The 23,076-nt window shown below is 39.4% G+C and overlaps 1 protein-coding gene across 1 annotated transcript; it reads right to left on the bottom strand.

The window, feature by feature from the left end:
• Positions 1-726: 726 nt before the first annotated feature.
• RAD21 (RAD21 cohesin complex component) lies at positions 727-22,331 on the bottom strand. Its single transcript, XM_056483857.1, has 14 exons — positions 22,051-22,331; positions 16,260-16,433; positions 14,782-14,911; positions 12,520-12,619; positions 11,426-11,532; positions 10,346-10,549; positions 9,772-9,897; positions 9,459-9,581; positions 7,568-7,791; positions 7,094-7,253; positions 6,625-6,776; positions 5,011-5,160; positions 4,469-4,552; positions 727-2,502 (listed from the first exon to the last, which is right to left on the bottom strand). The coding sequence occupies exons 2-14, from the start codon at positions 16,401-16,403 to the stop codon at positions 2,311-2,313; spliced, it is 1,896 nt and encodes a 631-aa protein (XP_056339832.1). The 5' UTR covers positions 16,404-16,433; positions 22,051-22,331; the 3' UTR covers positions 727-2,310.
• Positions 22,332-23,076: the final 745 nt, after the last annotated feature.

Here is a 23,076-nt window from a genome sequence, read left to right as displayed (position 1 = left end):
GCTTTCATCCTAGTCTGAGCACCCAAATTCCCACACTTCTCTCTCACAGAGCTTGAACCAAAAGAATCAAAGTCACTCTTCCAATGCTGCACCTGCACACACACACTTGGGTTGGCTCAGCACAGGCCAGTCTGCATCCCACAGGAATTACAGCACACACAGGATGGGCCCAGCTGCTTCCACAGGTCACTCAAAAGCAGGAGAGTCCCTCATGTGTGGAGCCCAGACTATGTGAGCTCACTCAGCCTATGTCAGTCAGAATTCACTGCCCCTATATACAAACCTAGGGGCAACCAATGGATTCCAAGTGCTGCAGCCACAAGCTTGGATCTAAGCATGGGGATCTACCAGGAGGAAGGAGCATGTAACTTCAGAGGTACTCACATACATGCAGAGGCAATTCCAGAAGCAAGGGAACAGCAGAGTTAAGAGAATCCAAGCTGGCTATGGTATTCAGAAGGGACAGGCATGCAGATGAGTCACATTTTATAAACAGTCTCCCCTAATTTTCCACACACACATTCTAGCATAGAACCCTTGAACAAAAGCACAGTACAGCCAGTAGAGTAACACTTCCTTCCTAATGGCAAATCTATTTACATATTCAAGTTTCATCTTTAAAAGAGCTACATCTTTCCATACCTAATACCAAAATAACCAATCTCTTAGTGCTTAGTCTCACCTTCATAAATGGGACATGTTCAAACAAGATACAGAGCTAATACATAACAGCTTATAACACAACTTTTATTAGAAAAGTTATACATAACAGCATCAACTATTTTCAAGAATATTAACCTTGAAAAGCAACAAAAACAGACTAAAAATGTGTAACAAGAAACTAATGACCTTTTCTATAATTAAACATTCAAGTTATCTACAATGTCTCTTTTTACAAAGGGGAAAATTATGGTTTTACAGGCACATCATGTTGAAAATAAAGCTGCAGTAACTTTATACAATTAACTTTTTCAAGGATTATTAAAACATGATCATCATGTAGTCTCAGAGTTTTTTAAACATTCACATAATTTTACAGTTGAGTATACACTAAAATTTCAGAGTCCCAAAATTATTTCACAAAAGTGCCAACATTAAAACCAGAACCTTCAGTGTGAATAATTTTGCCCTAATAAAAGTTAAGACAGGTCTCCATAATCAACATATTCACATACTTTCTGGTGCAACCTGGTCTAACAGTAAAGCTTCCTTCTTTAGAAATAAACCGGCATTCTTTTGCGAAGTTGATATTTTGAACATGGGAGTGTACATTATCAGAAAAAACTGACACTAAAACCATAAATATATCCAAAGAGCCATTAATACACTACACAATTAAGTAGAATTGTGCCCATCTGTACTCTATATTCAAAGTTTGTTGCCCTTTTGGTACAGGTGGTATCTAAATTTAGGAATTTTTCTTATTCTTACTGTCGGATGCCTGCTTAATAAAAAAATCAGATAATTTACAATCTAGAAGTCTGTTTAAAAAAGTCAGGAGTTTATATACAGCTCTAACAAACCTAAAGCATTATTTCTTAAATGGTTAAATGAAATTACTAGTTTTCATTTGTCACTTATTAACAGTAATTAGCCATTATCAGTAGTGGACCATAACAAGGTGATAAGTGAAAAGGAATGTTTAGTCTAAAACGCTTCACGTTCTGTCCTTTCATGTATCATGTAGAGGAAGTGCTTTCCACGGAAACTCGTTTCCCCTTAACATCAAGGGCTACAAAAATCTGACTGCAAAAATGCAGTGACACAGCAAGCTGACATATCAGGGACTACCTTTCATATTGGCAGCTTCAAGAGACCCACGGTATGCACAAAGGTCTAGAGAAGGGGAGAAAAAACTACTACGAGAAGCAGACCGAACATTTCAGATGAGTTTGGCAAAGTTTTTAATCAGACAAATGGTTGGCCATTCAGATTTACTTGTACAGGTTGAAAATATCTCTATTGAATCAACTAGTCAAATTACTGTAAGACATTTTCATTGATACTCAACATCACATGCACCAATATTGCACACATCTGCTCTGAGCTGCTAAAACAATCTTTATCTGGGCACTTGAGATGCCTGGTTTCTGCAGTTGAAACTCAAGTCACCCAACCCAGCCAGCAGTTTCATTAAAAATTTGAGTGGTAAAGTTAAAATACAAACCCCAAAATAACCCCAAGAGAAAACCAAGGACTTTATACAGACAATAAAATCTAAATTTTCTGCAATGGTGTTGTGGGCCCTACGGACGGGGCAATACACACACGCACTGGTGAGACGAGCACTAGCTCTGACTAGGGAACCATTCAGATAATGTGGAACCTGGGACCAGGGGTGGCAATGATGTCACTGTAAGGCTCCTCCTGTGTCAGCTCTATAGCTTGCTGCTTCTTCAGTACCAGGAAACTGTAGAACTTTGCAGCAGCTTGTTTTCTATTCGTATTTCTGCACAGCTCAAGCAAACTGATAGATTCTGCTCCAGTCTTAGCAAGAGCTCTCTGAAAAACACAACATTGATACCATAAGTTAAATAGAGAACTACACAGAAACAACGTCTCTTGGCAAGATTCTGTTTGTTGTGAACCCCAGGACACTGAAGGATTAAGAAGGATAGGAACATTACAACATGTACATGAAAACTTCTTTATGGATCTTAGCTATGAAACCTAGTAGGCTTCTCAGAGATGTGTGAAAAAATCATTCTTGAAACTGCTGAACATATTCCAGAAACACTGTTGTATAGCACAAGATTTTATTTCTGCATCAATAGCTAACCAGTCTTTTTTGACTACAGGACAATTTTTTCTTAATCAGAATAAAATTTTAAAGAATTTATTTCTCAAAATAAATGTAATTCCAAAAATAATAAAGTAAAATTTCAAGAGCTAACATTCTTTAAAAGATGTATAATATTCCCAAGGTGAAAGCCTGTGTATTTCTAAAACTCTTCTGTCTTAAACTAAGTACCCAAAGTCACTTACATCTTCTCAAAGTCTTGCAAGGATATATATTACAAAAAAACAAAACAAAACAAAACAAAAAACAAAACAAAAAAACCCAACCAAAAACAAACAAATAAACAAACAACAAACAAACAAACAAACCAACCCCATGATAATACATCTTTTTGCTGGCCAGGACAACAACTGAAGTATTTGATTTAAAGGAGAAATGTCTGCCCTGGAATGAAATTCAACTAGATGAAAAGATATTTAGCTGGCTAAAGCAAATTAGTTTACATTAATCAGATCTTAACTCCAAATCTCATTGCAGATTTAATGTTTCAGCCATCCAATGTGATGCTCTTTTGGGTACATGGAAGAAAGAATTGAATAAAGCTACTTATGGCCAAAGAGAATTCTAAAGCTCTCTTCAGAAACTGTGATAAAACATTCAGAGAGGAAAACATTACATAACACTACCAACTCAACATCTGTAAACTTTAGAAATTATTTTCAAACTATTTTTTATTTTGATCAGTTGTACTGATTTGGTCTGGGACGGAGTTAATTTTCTTCACAACAACTTATATGGTGCTGTGTTTTGCATCAGGTAGGTTGGAGGTACACAAGGAACTGGGAGGGGACACAGCCAGGACAGCTGACCCAACTGGCCAAAAGAATCATCCATGCCATATGCACCATGCTCTGCATTTAAAGCTGGGCAAGAGAAGAGGGGGGGTGTGACCATTTGGGATGTGACGTTCAGTGACACGAGCTGAGATTTGTTTAACTGTTTAAAATGTTTATGATTTTAACAAAGGAGCTACAAACCAGGCTAAAGGCAAAGGTAGTCTAAGAATATGTGGAGGACAAACACAAGAGACCAACTAGTAAAGGAATGGCTTGCACTTCAGACCAGGGTGAACATTGTGGTGTTCAGCCATCATATCAGAAAAAGCCTCTTTAGTTTCAGCAAGCATGAATCCATCCTACAGACAGATATATGTCAGCACAGACTGAAGCTGCATGCTAGAAATCAGCCAAAGTCACATTTCCACAGTGTTAAAGAGATTCAGCCTCTCATGGCATGCAAGTTTTCAAACTAGCCTAGCCAGGAAGTAAACATCCTGTACAATGGTGTTATCCCTAGACCCTTATGGGAGGTTCGTATAAAGACATATAGCAACAAGTCAGAGGTGCTATGGTTTCATTAAAAATACAGTCAATTATTTTAAAATTTATATTTCTGGGAATGTTAGTGGCACACCAAGTGTGGCTTTAAAGGTTGAAAAATTTTAATTCAAATGCTGTCTGAAAAATAAGTGACAATTATAAATGTATAGATTTCACTCTAATACAATTATCTGATATAGATTTAATCAACTACATGCATTCTTCCCTCTCGAGGATAACTGGTATTTTAGACTGTAACATCAACTGCAAAGACCTTTTAACTCATCTCAAAAGCATCAGTGGACCCACTCAAAAGCTACTTTAAGACAAAGCAAATGATCATGTGCACCTGAAGGCCATGAAGCATTTGTTGAGTCCTCTTGTTCCATCTCCTTTCTTCTTGATCCTGATCACCCCCTGTGCCGTCTTCTTCCTGAAAGCAGGTGTAAAATAAGACATCAATGAAGTTTGTTCTGTTTGCTACCATATGACATTGAATACTGTAGCTAAGAGACAAGTTATCCCATTTGAGGATATGGCTGGTTTTCTTGCAAAAAGCTACTTTTGTTAAGTAGCACAAGCTGTTTAAAATGAACCACACCATTAAGTTCAGAAGCTCTTATCTAAAGCACTGTAAACAAACATATAGAGAGTGGTTTAATCCAGCCATGGGTGAGGAGAACACTAATTCAAAACAGAATGAATATGTAATTTATAAAATTAAGTAATATAAATATTATTAAACGGTCATGAAATAATTTAAGAATTGCATTTCTAAGGGCTAATAAGGACAGACAAAAGAGATATTTCTCATGCCTTTTACTGGATCCACAGACAAACATTCACCCACTTCTGGGAAACAAACAAACTGATACTACACAGAGTTCTTACTTCTTCTTCCTCCTCCTCCTCTTTCTCCTTTTCCTTCTCCTTCTCTTTTTCTGGTAGAAGTTCTAGCTCTGGTATTAGCTGGCAGATGTTTTGGGGCTCCTCTGGAGGCATTTCTACAGGTGGTATTTCCAGCTGTTGTGATGGTGGATGCTTTAAGAGCACACAAAACAGTTAAAGAAACAGCATTATTTTGTCAGTTCTTTTACAATAGAATGATGATGCTACAGACCAATTTAATAAAATCCAAGTACCTAATCTTAGCCATTTATCAGAATTCTCCATTTCTGAAAACCAAAAAGCAATTTTATTTTGCTGTTCATATGTGTATTTTCAATCCTTTAGATTCTACTCAAAACAAAAATTATGATACCACTGTAAAATAAAAACTTTCCTGTAACTCCACTTATGCCACCATTCAAACTACTGATCTAATTCCTTGGATCAGCACATGCAAATTTAAAATCCCACATCACCATATGCAATGCTACATGAACACACTTTAACTCACTGGAACTAGTCATCTTAAAAATATCAAAATGCTGTTCTCATCAATACATTAAAATATTAGTACCTGCAAAGTTTCTGAAAACGTATTAATTACTTTGGTGCTGAAGTATCAGAAAATACTTATGTCAAGAGGAAAATACAGAAAGCAATTTAATAGGATTTATGTAGACAGTTTTATTAAAAGTAATATATGGTACCCTCCCCCTGAATCTATAAACAATTAAGTGCTTGCCAGTGAAGTTACCCTGACAACTGAAACTGTTTCTACACATCCCCTAAAACAGCTAAGCAACTTCTGATGTAGTCAACCAGAAGGTATCATTATAGGTTGTACATGTTGCTAGAGGCCTGACCTGGCCTCTAAGATGGTCACAGGATTACCAACACACCAACATCCCCAATTACACTGACTTAGCACAGTCTATGTTGATTTCACCCCTGACATGGCCAAGAGGAGCAGCAGCTGCCACCCTGCTGCTTAATAAGATCATATAACATCTAACAGTCCCATTCTACAGTGAACAACCTGTTAGCCAAGGAATGTGAAAAGTGAGGTTAAAAAATGCACAAATATGAAACACAGCATAAACCAGAACTGATCTCACCATGCAAGCATTCAGAAAAAATACACCTTTCATTTTGCCCATTTCCTTCCTCTTCCCTTCACAAAGTTTCCTTTCACCCTAAATCACAGCTAATATCCAAGTCTACTCACAACTCAACTAGGAAATCTCTCCACACAATCAAAGTTTTTCTTTGAATCCTTAAGCCTGGAACACCAGGGCTGTCTTAAAAAACGTTTATGCAGCTAACACAATCATTGCTTCATGGAAGCTGCTCATATACACATGCCAAGCAGGACATGATAAGCAATACACTAGACTCCTTGAAGACTTTTACTGAAGGAAAGAGTATAATTTCTTTATCCTACCAGCATTTTAAATGTTTCAGTAAGCTTTTCACATAACAAAGGCACCAGAATGACTACCAAGGGACAAATGTTCTCAAAGGACCACAGAAAGCTAGGGCCTGAAATCTGTGTCATTTCTTACTCAAAGACACTGCCCACTTCTCATTGCCCATAAAAACCAGTAAAAGCTTACTCACTGGTAACACTGGCTCTGGTTCTACTTGCTGCAGCTTGCGTTTAACACCGGTCTGAGCTGGTGGGGGTGGCATAACCGATTCATCCACGTTGGTTCTGCTGCCTTCCATGATCGAATCTTGTAAACGGCTTGGTTCTTCAATAATAGGTTCATCTAGATTCCACAACAAATCTTCTTTTAGATACTTAAGAATGTCATTAGAAACTGTACAAAAATCCAATCTGCTATTATTTTAGAACTGAGCACTCTCAACAGCCTGCACTTTTAATCCAATGGTTCCAACAATTCCTAAGCGTCCCCTGTGTCTAGGGAAAAAAAGTTATTTTATGTCACAGATTCTATGTCAAGCTAAACAACCATTACAAAGCTCATTGCTTCATACATAATCTTTGATGAGTTAATACAAAACACAGATAAAAGAGAAAAATATGCCCTGAAGGAAAGCAGAGCCTCTTTGACAAGACACAAACCAATGACTTCTCGCTGCTGCTGCTGCTGTTGCTGCTCCTCTCTGGGAACCTCTGGGTTTTCAAAGTCTTTAAGGAACTCATCAAGATTGTCAGCTTCTCCACCCTTCCTCCTCTTTCTCAGGTCTTCTGGTACCAGAGGTGTAAGACAGCGAGTAAAGAGCTACAAAGGAAAGGTTACATCATTCACTATTGCAGTTCTCAGTGTCCTTTAATTTCATTTTGGATCAAGTAGTTATGGGCTCTCTTTCTCAGTTTTTCAACTCCTCTCCAACAGTACTGATTTTAAAAAATCATTTACTTTTGTAACTGATAACATCTATGTTTAAAGCATCTACCTTACTTCTTTTAATGTTTTTGCTTCCAATAATGAATACTGCCATCACTGTATCGGTATTTATACGCTGATGTTTGCTATCCATGAGGCATAATCCTGAATACAGTCTATTTAGAAGTGAACTTGCACAAAAACATTACCTTCAGTAGCCTGTTATTCCACAAAGGCTGTGCAGGCAGAGAGAAAAGCTTTTCAACGCCACCAGTTTCTTTCCACATCATCAATTTCTTAGTGGGAGGTGCCAAATCCAAAGTAGTAACAATATCAGAGTAGTCACTCAATTGGGCTCGAATAGTCTTGCTGTCCAGTTCTTTCACACTGTCCACAATCAGCTTTCTCTTCCTCTTCGCTTTGGTTTCCTTGACTGTTGAGATTTTTAGCAAGCAATGAAGGTTAGCTCAAACAGGTACCACACTTGTAAAAGAATTCTGCAAGTTTTTTATAGGTCTTACCTGCCCAAGTATAAAGCTGCCTCAAGAATCTAAGGCAACACCACCTTTGGGTGAAGGATTAAAATCTAAGTGCAGTATAAAATACCAAATACTATGATGAATGCTGTCCCATAACCTACAAATTCCTCTTTCCAATCTACCTAATTGAAGGAATTAGGTGAATTTCAATCCACCTAAACCTCAATGTCCTCAGCTGCACATGCCTCTCTCCCATCATGGCTTGCTTGTTAGGCTGGTGCAACACTGGCCACCGAGGTGAACAGATGGAGTACCTTTCTTATGAAGAAAGTCTGAGAAATTTGGTTTTGTTCAGCCTGGAAAAAATGGAGCTTTGGGATGATCTAATTGTGGCCTTCCAGTACCTGAAGGGAGCCTACAAGGAAGATGGAGGAGACTTTTTACAAAGACATGTGTTGACAGGGTAAGGGGGATGGCTGCCAAGCGACAGAGAGTAGGTTCAGACACGATATTAGGAAGAAATTCTCCACTGTGAGTGTGCTGAGGCACTGGAACAGGTTGCTCAGAGAAGCTGGGGATGCCCCATCCCTGTCAGTGTTCAAGGCCAGGCTGGATGGAGCTCTGAGCAACCTGATCTAGTGTAATGTGCCCCTGCTCATGGCAAGAGAGTTGGAACTAGAACTTCATGATCCCTTCCAATCCTAGCCATTCTATGACTCTAATCAGATTTAAAATACCACATCCACTTTTCCCCCTAAACCCTACCTGAGCTTTGGTAGAGTTAATGTGGGTGGTTATTTTAACTGTAAACTTCTGACCCTGGTTCTGGGATAACTTTACTGTGCTCACAGCCTGGTACTCTGCAGCAGACCCTGAAGCTCAGTCAAATGCTGTCTTTGCTAGCCCCAGCAGATGAGCTGGTCCCCTGCTGCCAGCCTGCCACGAGAGGGCAGTGCCAGAGCTCTCCCACTGGACAAGGAGGGAATCAGGGCCCGGAGCTCAGCCTAAAAGCATAGGATAAGCTACTTTCTTTCTAGATACTAATTTTTTAATAAAGCAGGGGTCAGTATATAATGCGCCAAATACAGTATCAGTTAAAATAAGCAAGTTTCTTGCATTAAAGAAAAACAAAAGGAAAATCCCTACTTAGTAGAAGTTCAAATACAAAGGTGCACCTCATGAAATCAACAATTCATTAAAGCTACAAATCATTAGAACAGCACTCATTCTCAGTGTCAAGTCATTCCTGCCCTTCAAACACAGCATATCAAGAACTGTGCTGCACTACAGAGACCATATTACAATTAAAGACATGCTGAGCTCCGCTCCAACTCAGAGCATTTTAACTAGCATGTTTATCTAAAGCTACAGTATCATGCTGTTACATGTACTGACTGCAGAAACTACACACCAGTGTTCTCTCACATCATCCATGTAAGCTACCTGTCTGGAAAGTACTGGAGGGCTATTATTAGAATAAAAGGAATTCAGCACTTGATCCCTGCTTTCTCTCCCAGGAAAGAAACAGAGTCAGCAGCAGTGCTAGCTGTTCAATTCCACTCCATCAAGCTGAGGTGGTCTCTGACAAACTGTGTAAAATACTCCCCAACAGCTCACTCACCAGTGATGTCAATAGGCTCCAGAGCAAAAGCTTCCTCTTCATTGGGAACAAGCGTTGTCTGGTCAGTCATGGTTGGTAACGGCTCCACCGGATCCACCGAGTCCGGGCTGTCCGGGCCTCCCACTGCAATCACAGCAAGAACCTCGCTAGGTCACAACATCAACAGCCTGTGCTAGCCCGCACATCCCCTCCTCTACACCTTCAGGTCATTTACCACATTTCATACTTTGGAGCTCAGTATGCTTTAAAGGAATTAGAATCCAAACTACATGAGTTGAAAGTAATTCCCGATCTGGTCCTAGATCATACTCACTTGATACATTATCATCATCATCCATATCATCATGGGGAGGCTGCTCTGGCATCATTACTCCACTTTCTGAGAGTGCAGGTGGGTCATCAAAAATACCACCATCATTATTACTGAGAAGTTTGTCATCTGAAGCAACCATATGAAAGAATCAGTTTTGCATCCACAAATTCATGAAATAAGTATAGACAAATTTACAAAGAAGTACAGACAAGTTTATTACAACACAGACAAAGACAGTGCGAAAGTTAGAATGCTGACATAGAAGGAAGTAGCAGTGCTCTTTCAAGGGGTATTTCAGCTCCAATTCTGAGCTTACAGATAATCTTTATTACAATATGCCTGCCACATTATTTGCATCTCACATCTAATTTTTCAGAACTTCGTTTTAAATATGCCAACACTTAATATGCTGAGTCACCTATACTGCTGTAGTACTCACAAACCAGAATTCCACTGTACAAGGCATAACTTTGACAGGGATCTTGGCAACAAAAGAAACAACTTCCCCTCATCTACCCAAGGACTAATTAAGGCAGGAGGTAGGATAGAGGAAAAACAAATTTCTCAAACTTACCCAATATTCCACCATCATTTCCTTCTCCAAAATTATCATCTTTGTATTGGTCTTCATATTCCAGGTGATTAGATTTCTCATTGAGGTGACTGGTGCTCTGTTCAGGTTCCAGTAGGAGATTTGAAGCACTAGTGCTCACCAGCATGTCATCCTCAAATGCACTACCTTCTCTCATCATCTCACGATCATCCATTCCAAAGTCACCTGCAAAAATACAAAAATACTGCTCTAAGTCCTAAAAAACCAAGATGCAAGAGACCTACCTACCTGATCAACAAAGGCCCATATATAAGACCAAATTTTAATTCAATTTATCCTATTTGCAGAGTTAATGACAAGATGTAAGGAATTGTGCCCAGCAATACCATAGCAAAAAATACTGTTCAAACAATTATAAAAGTAACTATCTCCTTTTCAAAACATTTTATTGCATTTATTTGAATTGATATTAGCAAGAACCTACTAAACTTTATATGCACAGAAACCAAAGAATTTAAAGGAATTCAAAGCTGGGCTTCAAGTACAGGAAACAACCCAATACCCAGTCAACACCATTTCTAGATTATTCCTTCAAAACAATTACTGAATTACGGATTACAATACTGTACATTGGGAACCAGACACTCAAATAAAACTGTCTTTAGGCTTTGTTTCAGATGTTAGAACACTGTCCTTGAAAAGATACCTAAAGTAGCAAACTCATCACCAGTGACTGATTCAGCATTAGAAATGTTCCAATGGTTTCTTAGAGCATGGTTATGATTAAAGCAACAGCTCACTTCATATTCACACCACGTTTTGAAAATTACAATTGTCACAGTACTTCAATGATTAACTTGACTGAATATTCTTCAGCTTTTCTTTCTGCCTATTCTAGGCAGCTAGAAGTTTACTGAGCATTAGAGGACAGACTTTCTGGAAAAACTGACATGAAAAAAACTAAAAATTAAACATACAAAACCACAGCATGTTTGATCTAATTTGTTTAGTGCTTATTGTGCATTCCATAGTAATTGCAAAACGGTATCTTACAGTAACTGAAATTAGCTAGTAACATATAATAACACATGAGATCTTTACCAAAGTCATTATCCTGAAGGATACTGATGTTGCCTACTTCTTCTCTCATTGTAATTTCTTCCACTCTACTCTGGTTCAAACTGAACTGCTGAGCCACATCAATATCACTTAAACAAACAGAAGGAAATTATTAAAAATCTCATTAAAAAACAAAGAACAGATAAAGCCTGCTAAAATAAACATGACATTATTCAGTACAAAGCAATTTTACATTCAAGTCAATTATTAAAAAAAAATAAAGGCGAACACTGAATAGAAACCACTTCTTAAAACAGTGAGACCATTAATGGTTCAAACCCATCATCCAAATTGCATTCGCTTCTGGGAAATGTATCAGTAACCTCTCTTACTCCTTGCTGAGTTGGGATTACTAATTTCAAAAGCCAAATTAACAATTAAGAAAAACCTTCCAACCCCTTCAACTTCAGAAGCTATAAACAGTTTATCAAACACTGTACTTTGCACCACTACCAATTAACACTCTTCGTGGTGTATTAAGGTACATTTCTTCTAAATACACAGAAATTTTATACAGTTTCAAATTAGAATATGCTCTAATTTGAATTTAAACTAAATTGAACACTGAGGAAGCTGTATTCTAAAAACTCCCTTATGAATAACTCAAAAAAATACAATAATAAAAACCATCAGTTTTTTAAAGATTAAGAACTATTCAGATTGTATACTTGCTATATGTACAAGTAACCCATAAGTATTTAGAAGATTTAAGAATTAGAACTGCCACTTCAAAAGGTCAACAACATTTCCATAAAACTAATCTTGTCTAACCTAAGGATGTATATGATGTAGGGTGCCTTGCATAGAAGAAAAAGGAAGTTATAATAGGTATCTGAGTTTTTCAAAAGCTGCTGTAAGGACAGCTTTAACTTCAGTTAAAGTCAATGCTACTGTGAACCTAAAATCAACACAAAGATGACTGCACATTCCTTATCAGTATACTAAAAGACCTAAGAATAGAAGTTACCTACAAACTTTTTTTTTACATTCAGCAATGAGTTAGCTGTTTAAACCAGGTTCTCCACAACTAAAACCAGTTATCATTTTCATGGAAATGCAGAAAACCCCAAGCTTACTCTAGATCAGGAAGTGGTTGGTCGAAATCATGAAACTCCTCAGGTAAGGTAATAGCATTGTAAGCAGCCTCTCTGTTTTCCTCAGGCAAATCAACAACTCCTGCAAACAAGAACATCCAGACATGAGTTCCCATTCCTTACCAGGACAGCATTTTTTGCCATGCCATTAGCATTTTCTCTCTGTATGAGCTTACGGTCTTTAAATTTAAACTGAACTGATGCTGAGACACCTACTAAGAAACCTTAGATAATGCTAGTAAGTGAAATTCAAACTAAATTCAAAATAAATATCCTCAAGTTCTTGTACTGTCAGTATAATCCCAGAAGCCTGAAATCAATCAGTGATGTTTGTGTGGCACTATGCAGAGCAGTGCAGCCAACCAGGCATTGCACGTTTCACTACACTACAGGTACCTGCTCCAGAACAATTTTATCATGATACACAGTATGAGCTGCAGGGTTCTACATTACAGTGGCAGCACAGTGCGACTACTTTGCTACTAGTCCTTTATTCAGTTCCACCAGCTCTAGAGGTCCTGGAACAGTACTGATTGCACTTGGGGCTCACTAACTCATAGGCTTCTGCACATAAAAGAGCTGTATTACCAAAACCACACACATACTTTTTCTTATTCTCCAGAGATGTTTAGTCTTATTCAGCAGGCATTCTCAGAGCATGAATATCAGATTGGGCATCACAAAACCAGTGCCAGCAGTTGGTCCCTCTCTTTTATTCAGTCTTAAAAGGTCAGGGCACTTGAAAGTGCATGGGAAATGCAGATTCAATTCCTTCTGTAAGTTACAGAAGATTTAAGCTCTGTGCTCTGCCTTCTGACCCACACATACAACACAGGCAATTCTGAGATAGATACTTCAGAAACACTCTGCTCACTGTGCTCCCCTCTGCAATGAATAATCAAAAAACCACTGTCCACAGAGACCAGGAACAAGCATGAGTCTGTAGCTGACTCTACAATACATGGTACTTGACTAGGGATGAAGAAATCTAGTCCATCCTTTCAGGACTGTTCAATATTTTTAGTTATCTGCTGCTTAAAATGAAACATATAAATCATTCTCAGATCACAAAGACTCAATGTCGAAGGCACAAAGCTAAACTGAAAATAAAGACCAGTGCTTCAGCTTCTGTCAGGCCAGCATGCCATTTTTTGTAAATCTTGATTTTGAAGTGCTTCACCTTCAACATGCACTCTGTTAGGAGAGGAAAAATTGTGAAAACAGATTGCCTTGTCATATTAAAACAAATTTATTTTCTTATCACAGGGAAGTTAAACACAGTAGTAAACAAAAAAATGGCAAGAGTCAATAGATTGCCACTGAAACCTGTATAAAATTCAGTACTTGAATTCAATGCCTGAATCACAACCTGTATACCAGGAAATGAAGATGGAGGCATTACATACCTTAGCTTTTCTCAAGTTACTGCTGCACTGGCTTTCAAGAGTTGCCTTTCAAAAAACAAAAATCTCCCTCAAGTTCAGCTTTTAAATCTATTGCACTCACTAACTCAAAAAGGTAGAATATGATCTGGCAGCTGTAAGCATCCAGCAGCATCAGTGCCACAGCTCCAGTTCAGCTTAGAAAAGGTTCCCCAGGCCAAAATTAAAGAAAACTGTCTTTAAAGACATGGAAGAATGAAAGCTGAATAATTGCTTGACTGCTGGATAGAAAAGTAATTTCAGATATTAATACAGGACCCCATCTTCATGGAAAATATTTAAGTAAGCAACTATAGAGGAAGAAATTATGTTGCAAACATACAAAAGGAAAACTATCTTTGATGCACACATTACACATTATTTTCAGAAACTAAAATGTGAAAATGGTAAAAAACCAGCTTACTTTCGTGTTTCTTTTGTAACTCATGGCAAAAGAATCCTCACCCTTGATGGAAACCAGTCCCCTTCTGTGCTTCTATTCAGTAGGGCACAGGCCTTTTTTAGACAGGAGGTAAAAACCATGCAGTGTATTTCCATTTAACATCATACACCAGCAACAGCCAAAATCACAAGTGGGATTTTACTGAATCAGCATCAATAGGAGAAGTTTCTGTTCAGAATTCAGTTAAAATATGTTTTTCAGCAGACAACTCAGTCAGTCAGCCAGCCAGCTGCAGTAATTACTTCTCCTATAACCTATACCTTTATGCAATTATACAGACATAAGAAGGCTGAATTGTATGCCTTCTTAATACATTTATCAATGCAACTTTTCAGAGAGTGCTTAGATAAAGACAGATACCTGGACGAAAAGCCATCTTAATCTTAATGAAAGCCTCATTACAGTCTGCAAGAAGGTATTTTGCTTTCCTGTGGTAGATTCTAACAACGCCTAGTAAAAGATGTCCTGAGGTTCGAAGTGCCATCTTCACCTAAAAACACATTGCACAATCAGTGAATTAGCTGTATCCTTAAATGACACCTCAGTCAGCTTTAAATGAATTTTCTCAATAAAATCAGATATCCAAAACAAGTATAAAAATCAGCAGAAATCTGAAGAAACAAAGAATGCAAAATCTACAGTTCAAGATGATACCCTATTATATTATTTATGGATGACCTGGAAAATATCACTAAATTAATAGCAGCTCACTTCAGGAATTCCCAAACACTGCTCTGTCTAGTTAAAAAATAAGTGACAAAGCCTATTTTTACCACATCATCTTTTCTACCAGCTTTACTACTTCAATTGCGGAAAAAGTGAAAAATACAAAAAGTTGGATAGCCACAAAGAGTGATTTGGTGAAGTAAAATCTGGTTAAAAACTGTTAGCTACCTCTCCATTTTCTGTCCTGCAGTTAAAAAGAGAATCAGACAGAAACAGTGGAAGATGTGGAGTGCTCATAAACGAGCACTGCTGCACTAAAACAATTCTAAGTTCCTTTCCTCTTCAATCTCATTGCTTTATTATGTAATGAAGCATCTACTGTGGAACATAAAACTGAAAAGAAAAATTCACAGAAGGACTAAGTATTTTAGGCCAAAAGAGCATGAAATTTGTGTTGAATGGTACATGGAATAACTGTCTCACAGAAAGAGTAAGCCATACAGGATTTAACATCAACCTGCAAGAATTCAAAAATTTTATTTCCTCCAATGTCATTTTAGTATTTCAGCTAATGAACTGTTAGACAAAGTTAAATACATGAAGTGTTTATTAGTTTCTCCTTTCTTTAAAAGAATGCTCCAGCTCACTAGTGAGTCTATGAATATTATCTTCCTCCTAAATCCTTCCAAAAGTGATAACGAAGCAAATCACTGTTCTAGAAGAGTAAACATCTCTGTGATTGTAAAAGGAAATTTTGGCTTACACTTCAGATTTTCTTCTAAAATCTAGTGTAGCATTATAAACATTGTTAACATTTGTATTAACCAAAATAAAATATATAAACAAGTTTTCTTTTGTTTTCAAATAGTTGCCTTTCTTATAAGACATTGACATTTGTTAAGTGACAAAAGTCACAACTGTACCATCAGTTATAAGACGAACAATTTCATTGTCATGAGTAATAGAGAGTTAGAAAATAAAAAAACCCCAGATAACAACAACAAGCTACTTAAAATTTCCTCCCATTTCTCAATAGAGTATTTCACATCCAAACAGACCTTTCCACCCTTTAAAATGGCAACATTAAGAACATTCAGTGACCCAAATAGTAATTACCACCTGTACACTCAAGTTCTTTTCACTACAACGTGACATTAGTGTAAAATAGATACCTTTGGGGAAATGATGCTCTCCACGCTGCTCTCCAGATTACATTCAAAAACATGGGCTTTGGTCAGCTTCTTATCCCAGTGGGCCGCCAGCCAGATTTTGGCCAGCGGCCCACGTTTGCTCAGGACAAAGTGGGCATAGAACATGATCCCAGATGTTTAAAACAAAGTGCAAACCTGTAAAGAGAAAGGCAAATATTTATTTCCACATCTTTTATTTTATGAGGACATCCTCATAAACACCCCCCTTATCCACAGAAGAAGTGCACACATTTAATTTTCAACCACTGAGGTCAGACTATTTGCTTAATATGTGTAACAAGCCAATACTTAAAAATGGTGTCCATGTAATAGCATCTATATGTATTTATTACAGAAGAATTATAAAGCAGAAATAACACTCACTAACAGCCACATACTCAACTTAGAATTGTTTACCATCCCTCAAGAAAAAATTTTTTAATTTTTTACCTTTTAGGGTAATGATACCAAACTCTCTTAATACAAAGAAGCACATCTCAGTTTTCACTCCACAGTAGTTTTCTATGACTTCCATTCCTCTCTACTTTTAATTCAGTAGCTACTACTCTACTATACCAGCATATATTGTACACTCTTCCAGCAAAAGATGCACCTTTATAAAATATACAGCCCTAAATATTTTTGGACATCACTATAATTCACTCCATTTCATATTTTTTTAATCAAGTGTTGATAAAAGTGGTGAGAAAACTGACTGCGTTATTCCAAACTTCCTCAAGATTCCATTTTCTTTCTCCTTTACCAGAAAAAAAAAAAAAGAAAAAAAAAGTCCACATATCTATTTATCTAGTAACTACTTTGTTATGGCTGATAGATGCCAACACATCAAACCATGGGGAATCTGAACAGCATGATGTTTTATGATCTAAACACGCCAGTTCCATGCATGAGGTAAGCATATGATTCAGTTAACTACAAGTAGAGGGGAAAAAAAGTTTCCTTTAAAAAAGGAGAAGAATCCCCACAAAGAGTTTTTCCAGTAGTTTCTATAACCCAGGAAAATGAATCAAAAGAGAAGAACAGGAAAGGCACAACAAGTGCATTTCAGTTTTTACCTCCTCTACACCTACAGAAAAACTGTAGAGGAAGCGCAGCAAGTCACAATTGTCACCGCTAGAAATTTAAGTGCAGGGGCAAGAGAAGCTCTGGCATTATTGATTCAGTGGAAATAAACCCAACCTTTAGACATCTGGATACCAAATGAAAAATGTACATCTCAAAGTCAAGTCCGAGAATACATTTTTTCCATTCTGAGAGTTGCATAACAGAATTGATTATCAAGCCACTCTCTTAATGACAGATTGACCACCAATTCCATCCATAATCAAAACAGCAGAGAGGATTTTAAGGAAATAAAGGCCATGTTCAGCTTAAACTCAAATTAGCTCAGTATACAAAATTAAAACTGCTCTTAGGAGTGAAGTCAACAGCTTTTAGTCATAATGAAGCTGCAAATTGACAAAAAGTTAAAATGCAATTTTTATTTGTTGAGATTGTGTGAGGGCTAAGGATAGCACTGCACAAAGATGGACATCAGCAAGTTTTTCCAGGAAGCACAATGAAATAAATTTTGGATAAACATTATCTAAAGGAAGGTATTCTACTATTTTTTATCCTAGGATTTTTTAAAGACAAAACACTGCCTTAAAGCCAGCAGACAATTCAATCCTTGCATACTTTTGAAGGCCTCAGTATTTTTGTATATGCAGAGACATAACTTTGCAGCATTTTGCTATCTTGAGTTGCTACCAGAACCATGCAACAGTAAGCCTGTAATTACCCCTGAACATGAGGAATAGGGGAAAACACAAACATAGAGTAAATAAAACAACTTGTATTAGTCCATTGAAAGCATTCAACAACAGTTGCAAAAGAATGTACTTTGATTAGTGGAGTTTGGCACAATTATTAAAACAGATAACGTGGGTTTCACAAAACTTCAAATAAACAGTTAACTGAGAACACACTTAAGTTTCTTGTTAAATGTGAAACTCACTATTTGGACAATTTGGATAAGAACAATTTATCTATCACTTTAACTCTGCTTCTCTTCATCCACCACTGAAGCCTTGCCATACTGAAATACCTGAAGTGAAACAGTGACAGTCAGACTACAGATGGTTTTAAAGTGTGTTCCAATCTGAATTGTTATTAAAAAAGAATGATTCTATTACCTACAGCAATAATTTCTTGTCACATGAGTTCCTGTCGCTTCCAAACTCCAGCAGATGCTCTTCATGGCAATAACTGGGTTACAGCAACTGTCCAAAGCCCACCTTTACAGTTCAGCTGCTCAGCACCTCAGCCCAAAGGCTGCTCCAGCATTCTCCAGATTTTTAAATTTCTTTTCAGCTACTCCCTTTCCTGCATTTCAGGCTTTTTGTCTGATCTTTAATTCATAGCACAGTATGTTGATTCAGTGGTATAAAAGAAGAAATAGATTTTCTGAGACTGGGATGAATGTTAAAGGAACCAAGAACTCCTATAAGCGGCACAGTGCTCAAGCAGACACACAGAATATGCCATTGGCTGAAAAAGCCAACTTCTAAGAATCCACAAAAGAAAAAGGGCTCTACAAAAGCTTCTAAGGTAAAATATAAGTGTCCATATTTGAAATTGACTGGACATGAAACACGACCACAGAACTTGTTCTAAGAACTTTCAGCATTTTTCTGTCTTGCTTGATTCCTCTAAGGCAAAAAGAATATGTATTCACACAAGGCCAGCTAGGACCAAATCCTGATCTTGTCAAATCAACCTTTCAAAATACCTGAAACTCTTAACTTTGAATTTGTTTCAATGTGCCACAATTGTCCTTAGGTTTTCTCTGCCTAGCTTGGTCAACGGTTGCACAATTTAAAATATATACTACATATAAAAAATGCTATACACAAAGTAAGTGAAATGTAAAGTAGAACTAATAAAATACTGGTCATATACAGTGTCTGATCCAGAATGAGCCAGTTTCATTCTCCCATCTGAGACTTTGGTACTTGCTCCTTCTAAAGCAGCACTAAGAAAATTTGGTAGATGGTAACTATGAGCATCATCTTAACCCTCAACCCCACATATATTTAATCTTAAAATCCTTCTTCAGATTAGAATGGATAAGAGTTGAAAACAAGAAGAACATTCAGCATATTTTGATTTGACTGTGGTTCACTATAGCTCATTAAACCCATTTGTCAGCTGCTCTCCCTAGGTTAGGTTACGTACACATACACACACACACACACCCGTCCACAACTAAAGTTCAGTCTCCTATTTTTTACTGTCACCTACTTTTGTTCCTTGTAAAGCTAGTCCAAAACCACAGTCACACACGGGTGAATAGACAAATTCCACACTACAGTTAAGAAATCAGCCAGTTAGTTTCTTTGTCCTTATCCTATCCTTCAATTTCTCTTCTCTGCTGGCTTCCCCCCACCTGCGTAATTTCCTTTATTCTGTTTATGTTCTGCTAAGCCCAGACAGCCCTGGGTGCTCTGGGGAAGGCTGAGACCACCCTGTGCACCTGCCAGACTTCAGAAGTTCAGAACTATCCTGACCCTGCAACTGTACTTTGAATTCTTCAACTTTTACTCACAGCCCTTCACTCTCCAGTCCTTCTTACATCACTAAACTTCCCATGTGTGGGAACTCACTAACGCTGCCTCCCTGGCAGGTTTTGGTACCACACTGAGCACTTGATGCCACTGAAAAAAAATTCATCACAAACTCCACTAACATTACCTTACAGCTCCAGGCCTCTTTTCACCACTACTTTATCTGATCTCCTTCCTTCAACCACTTTTATAATTGTCTGGATAATCCACATTTATCTGAATTTTAATATATTTCTTTGTGGCATCTGCAGCTTTACTTAGGCTCAGTTTCAAGTCACCTTAATTTCTTATGTCCACAAAATCAATTACTGAAAAAGATAAAACTGAAGTAGGTCGACTTGACATACCTTTGATAAATACATACAACATTTTCCATTTGTCTCCAGGTCTTGTTTCTTGCATCAACAATTTGTCTGAAATTCTGTGGCTGAGGTTCCACTACCAGGTCTATTAATTACTCAAACCACACCACTTCATTACAGGAACTGCATTCACTGTTCTCCAATTACAATATACTACACACCTACATAATCAGATGCAACCAGTGCCCCACTAAGATTACTAATTCAAAAGGGGCAGATCACTCACAAGTACCTTAGACAGCTGGAAATTACTGAACCCTATGAACACTGCTGCCCTCCTCCCTCAATTCCACATTCATACCTGACCCTCAGCAGGTATCCTGCCCTTGCCCCTACATTCTGAATGCTCAAGCAGTAGGAAACAAATCTTTTTAATTTAAGGCCCTGTCTCCATTATCCCAACCTATTTTGTGGAATTCCAGATCCAAGTGAAACTAATAAACTCGCAGAAACCATGTACTAACACACTCTTTAAAGGTATATAAGTTGAACAGAATTCCTTGTGTTACTCCATCTTTTGCAGTTGTTATTTCTCTGCACTGGCCATGCAAAGAGCCCAAATGTAAAAAACTTCTTCACATTTTATCTTTAAGAAGTTAAACTGATGTGGTAACTAAAGCAAATGCTCTCATTTCTGTGGGAAATCCTACAGTATAAGAAAGACACGATTAATTTGTGTGGTTATTTGAGTTTATTGTAGGTCTCACTAACTTTTTGCTTTATTACCCCAATCATACCTACTTCTTCTCCAGTTAAAACTTTAGATGAGTGGGCTTTGCTTTCCTAAATTTTGTATAATGTCTAATATTTACAAATGAACCTTCACAAAATAAAACTGAAGACTGGCCCTAATAACGCTCTGATGTCTCCCGGTTTTGATAATACAAGTTTTACTAAGTAAGAGATTAAAGAAGGTGTGCTTATCGCCCACATTCACACAATGTGGGCCTAAATGGTAACTTCTCCAAATCTACAGCAGCTTCTTTATGTGTCCGAATTTAAAGAAAAACCATTTCCAATGAAAGATGCTAATAAGTTAGTGACTCCAAGTTTCCTTTGTTATTGATAAAAACAAAACGCTCTGTTTTATATTTAACAGAAGCGTTTGTAATCAGAATCTGAGGAATCTTAAAAACGACAGCAAGATTTCTAACTGTGTCCGGAAGAGCAGGATCTTGGTTCATCAAAAGGCCGGCATTTTTAAAGGGCCCTTTTGCTTGCAGCTGAAAACCCAGTGCCCAGAAGGCAGTTCATTGCCACTGGAGAGGCTGTGAGAACATGCAGTACCCTGCCCCATCCATGGCAGAAGGAAAATCGCACTTAAAACCAGAAGACTGGCCAGCGCACCTTTGCCGCTGTCCCTCTCCCCAGGGCGAGCAGCCGCGCTGTCCGTACAGCGCACGCACACGGGGATCCACAGGGATCCATCCACCCCCGCAGGCCCGCGGGCCGCCCCACGGCTCCCGGGGGGTCCCTGCGGGCCTGTGCCCGCTCCAGGGGCACGGAGCTCTCCCCCTCAGCGCTGCCGGGCCCTGCCCGTGCCGCCGCCAGGCCGCGCTCAGGGCCCCGCTGCGCCGGCCTCGCCTCACACCGCCCCGGACACCCGGCCGGCCCTTCCCGGGGAGCTCCGGTGTCACGGCGCACCGGGCGGGCCCTCCCCGCCGAGAGGGCTCGGCCGAAGAGCCGGCCCCGAGCCCGAGCATGACGGCAGCACCCCGAGAGCCGGGCCCCGGCGGGCCCCTTCGGGCGGCGGCAGCGCCCGCGGCGGCCGGAGCCACTCCTTACCCTGCTCCGGGCCCGGGGACCGCTCGCCGCTCCTGCCGAGCCGAGCCGGGCCGGGCCGAGCCCGAGCCGAGCGGAGCCGAACCGAAGCTGAACCGAAGTCGAGCCGGGCCGAGCCGAGCGAAGCCGAAGCGGAGCCGAAGCGGAGCCGAGCCGCTCACTCAAGCAAACAAGATGGCGGCCGCGGCCCTTCCTGCGCGCGAACGCGCCGTTCAAACCGCAGGATGTTTACGGTCAAATTCCCCCCGGCCCCGGCCCCCCACTGCGCGTGCGCGCCGCCCCGAGAGGCGGGGCCGAGCCCCGGCAGAGAGGAACGGCCGCTGAGTGACAGCGCGCGCGGGCTCCGCGGGGGCGGGGCCTCGGCGGGGCGGGGCGGCTGCGCGTGCGCGGCTGGCGCGGGGCGCGGCCGGGCTGTGAGGGCGCCGCCCCCGTTCCGCCCGAGCGGGGCGTGTGTTCTTCGTTAGCTCGGTGTAAAACGGGAGAAACGAGCGTTCTTCTTTATCTGCCTGCTCCCCGTAAGGTCTTTCTGCTTCCTCCAGCTCCTCCTGCTGCCCGGGCGCCGCCGGCGTTTCTGCTTGGAATGCTTTGCTGTCAGGGGGAACAGCTGCGGGCACCATTCACTTTCTTTGTTTGATTTGATTTCGACTGTAGATAGAAAGGTTTTCTTGGTCCTAATTTAGTAATTTATGATGGCCACATATGACGTAAGGGAGAGGGAAGTATGGCTGCAACAGGACTCTAAACAGAAGGAGTCAGTCACTGGGTAAAAGCAATGGAAAGGGAAAGCAAGGACTGCTTTGGGAAACAGGGACTTTTCTGGTCTCTCTCAGACACTCGGAAGTCTGATGCTATGAGTATATACCATTCTGGATGAACACCTTTAGTCCAAAACAGACAAAATTTAAAAATATCATTAACCTCTGAAACTGTACTTCTAGTGCAACAGATAATCAGTTTATAAAGATATGTCAGAATACCCAGAAAATCTGCCTATTGAGGATTTAGGGAGTATTACTGCTATTTGTGGCA

The sequence above is a fragment of the Oenanthe melanoleuca genome, chromosome 2 (assembly GCF_029582105.1).
Source record: "Oenanthe melanoleuca isolate GR-GAL-2019-014 chromosome 2, OMel1.0, whole genome shotgun sequence".
NCBI classification, from domain to species: Eukaryota; Metazoa; Chordata; class Aves; order Passeriformes; family Muscicapidae; genus Oenanthe; species Oenanthe melanoleuca.
This window is presented reverse-complemented; position numbering and strand designations above follow the sequence as displayed.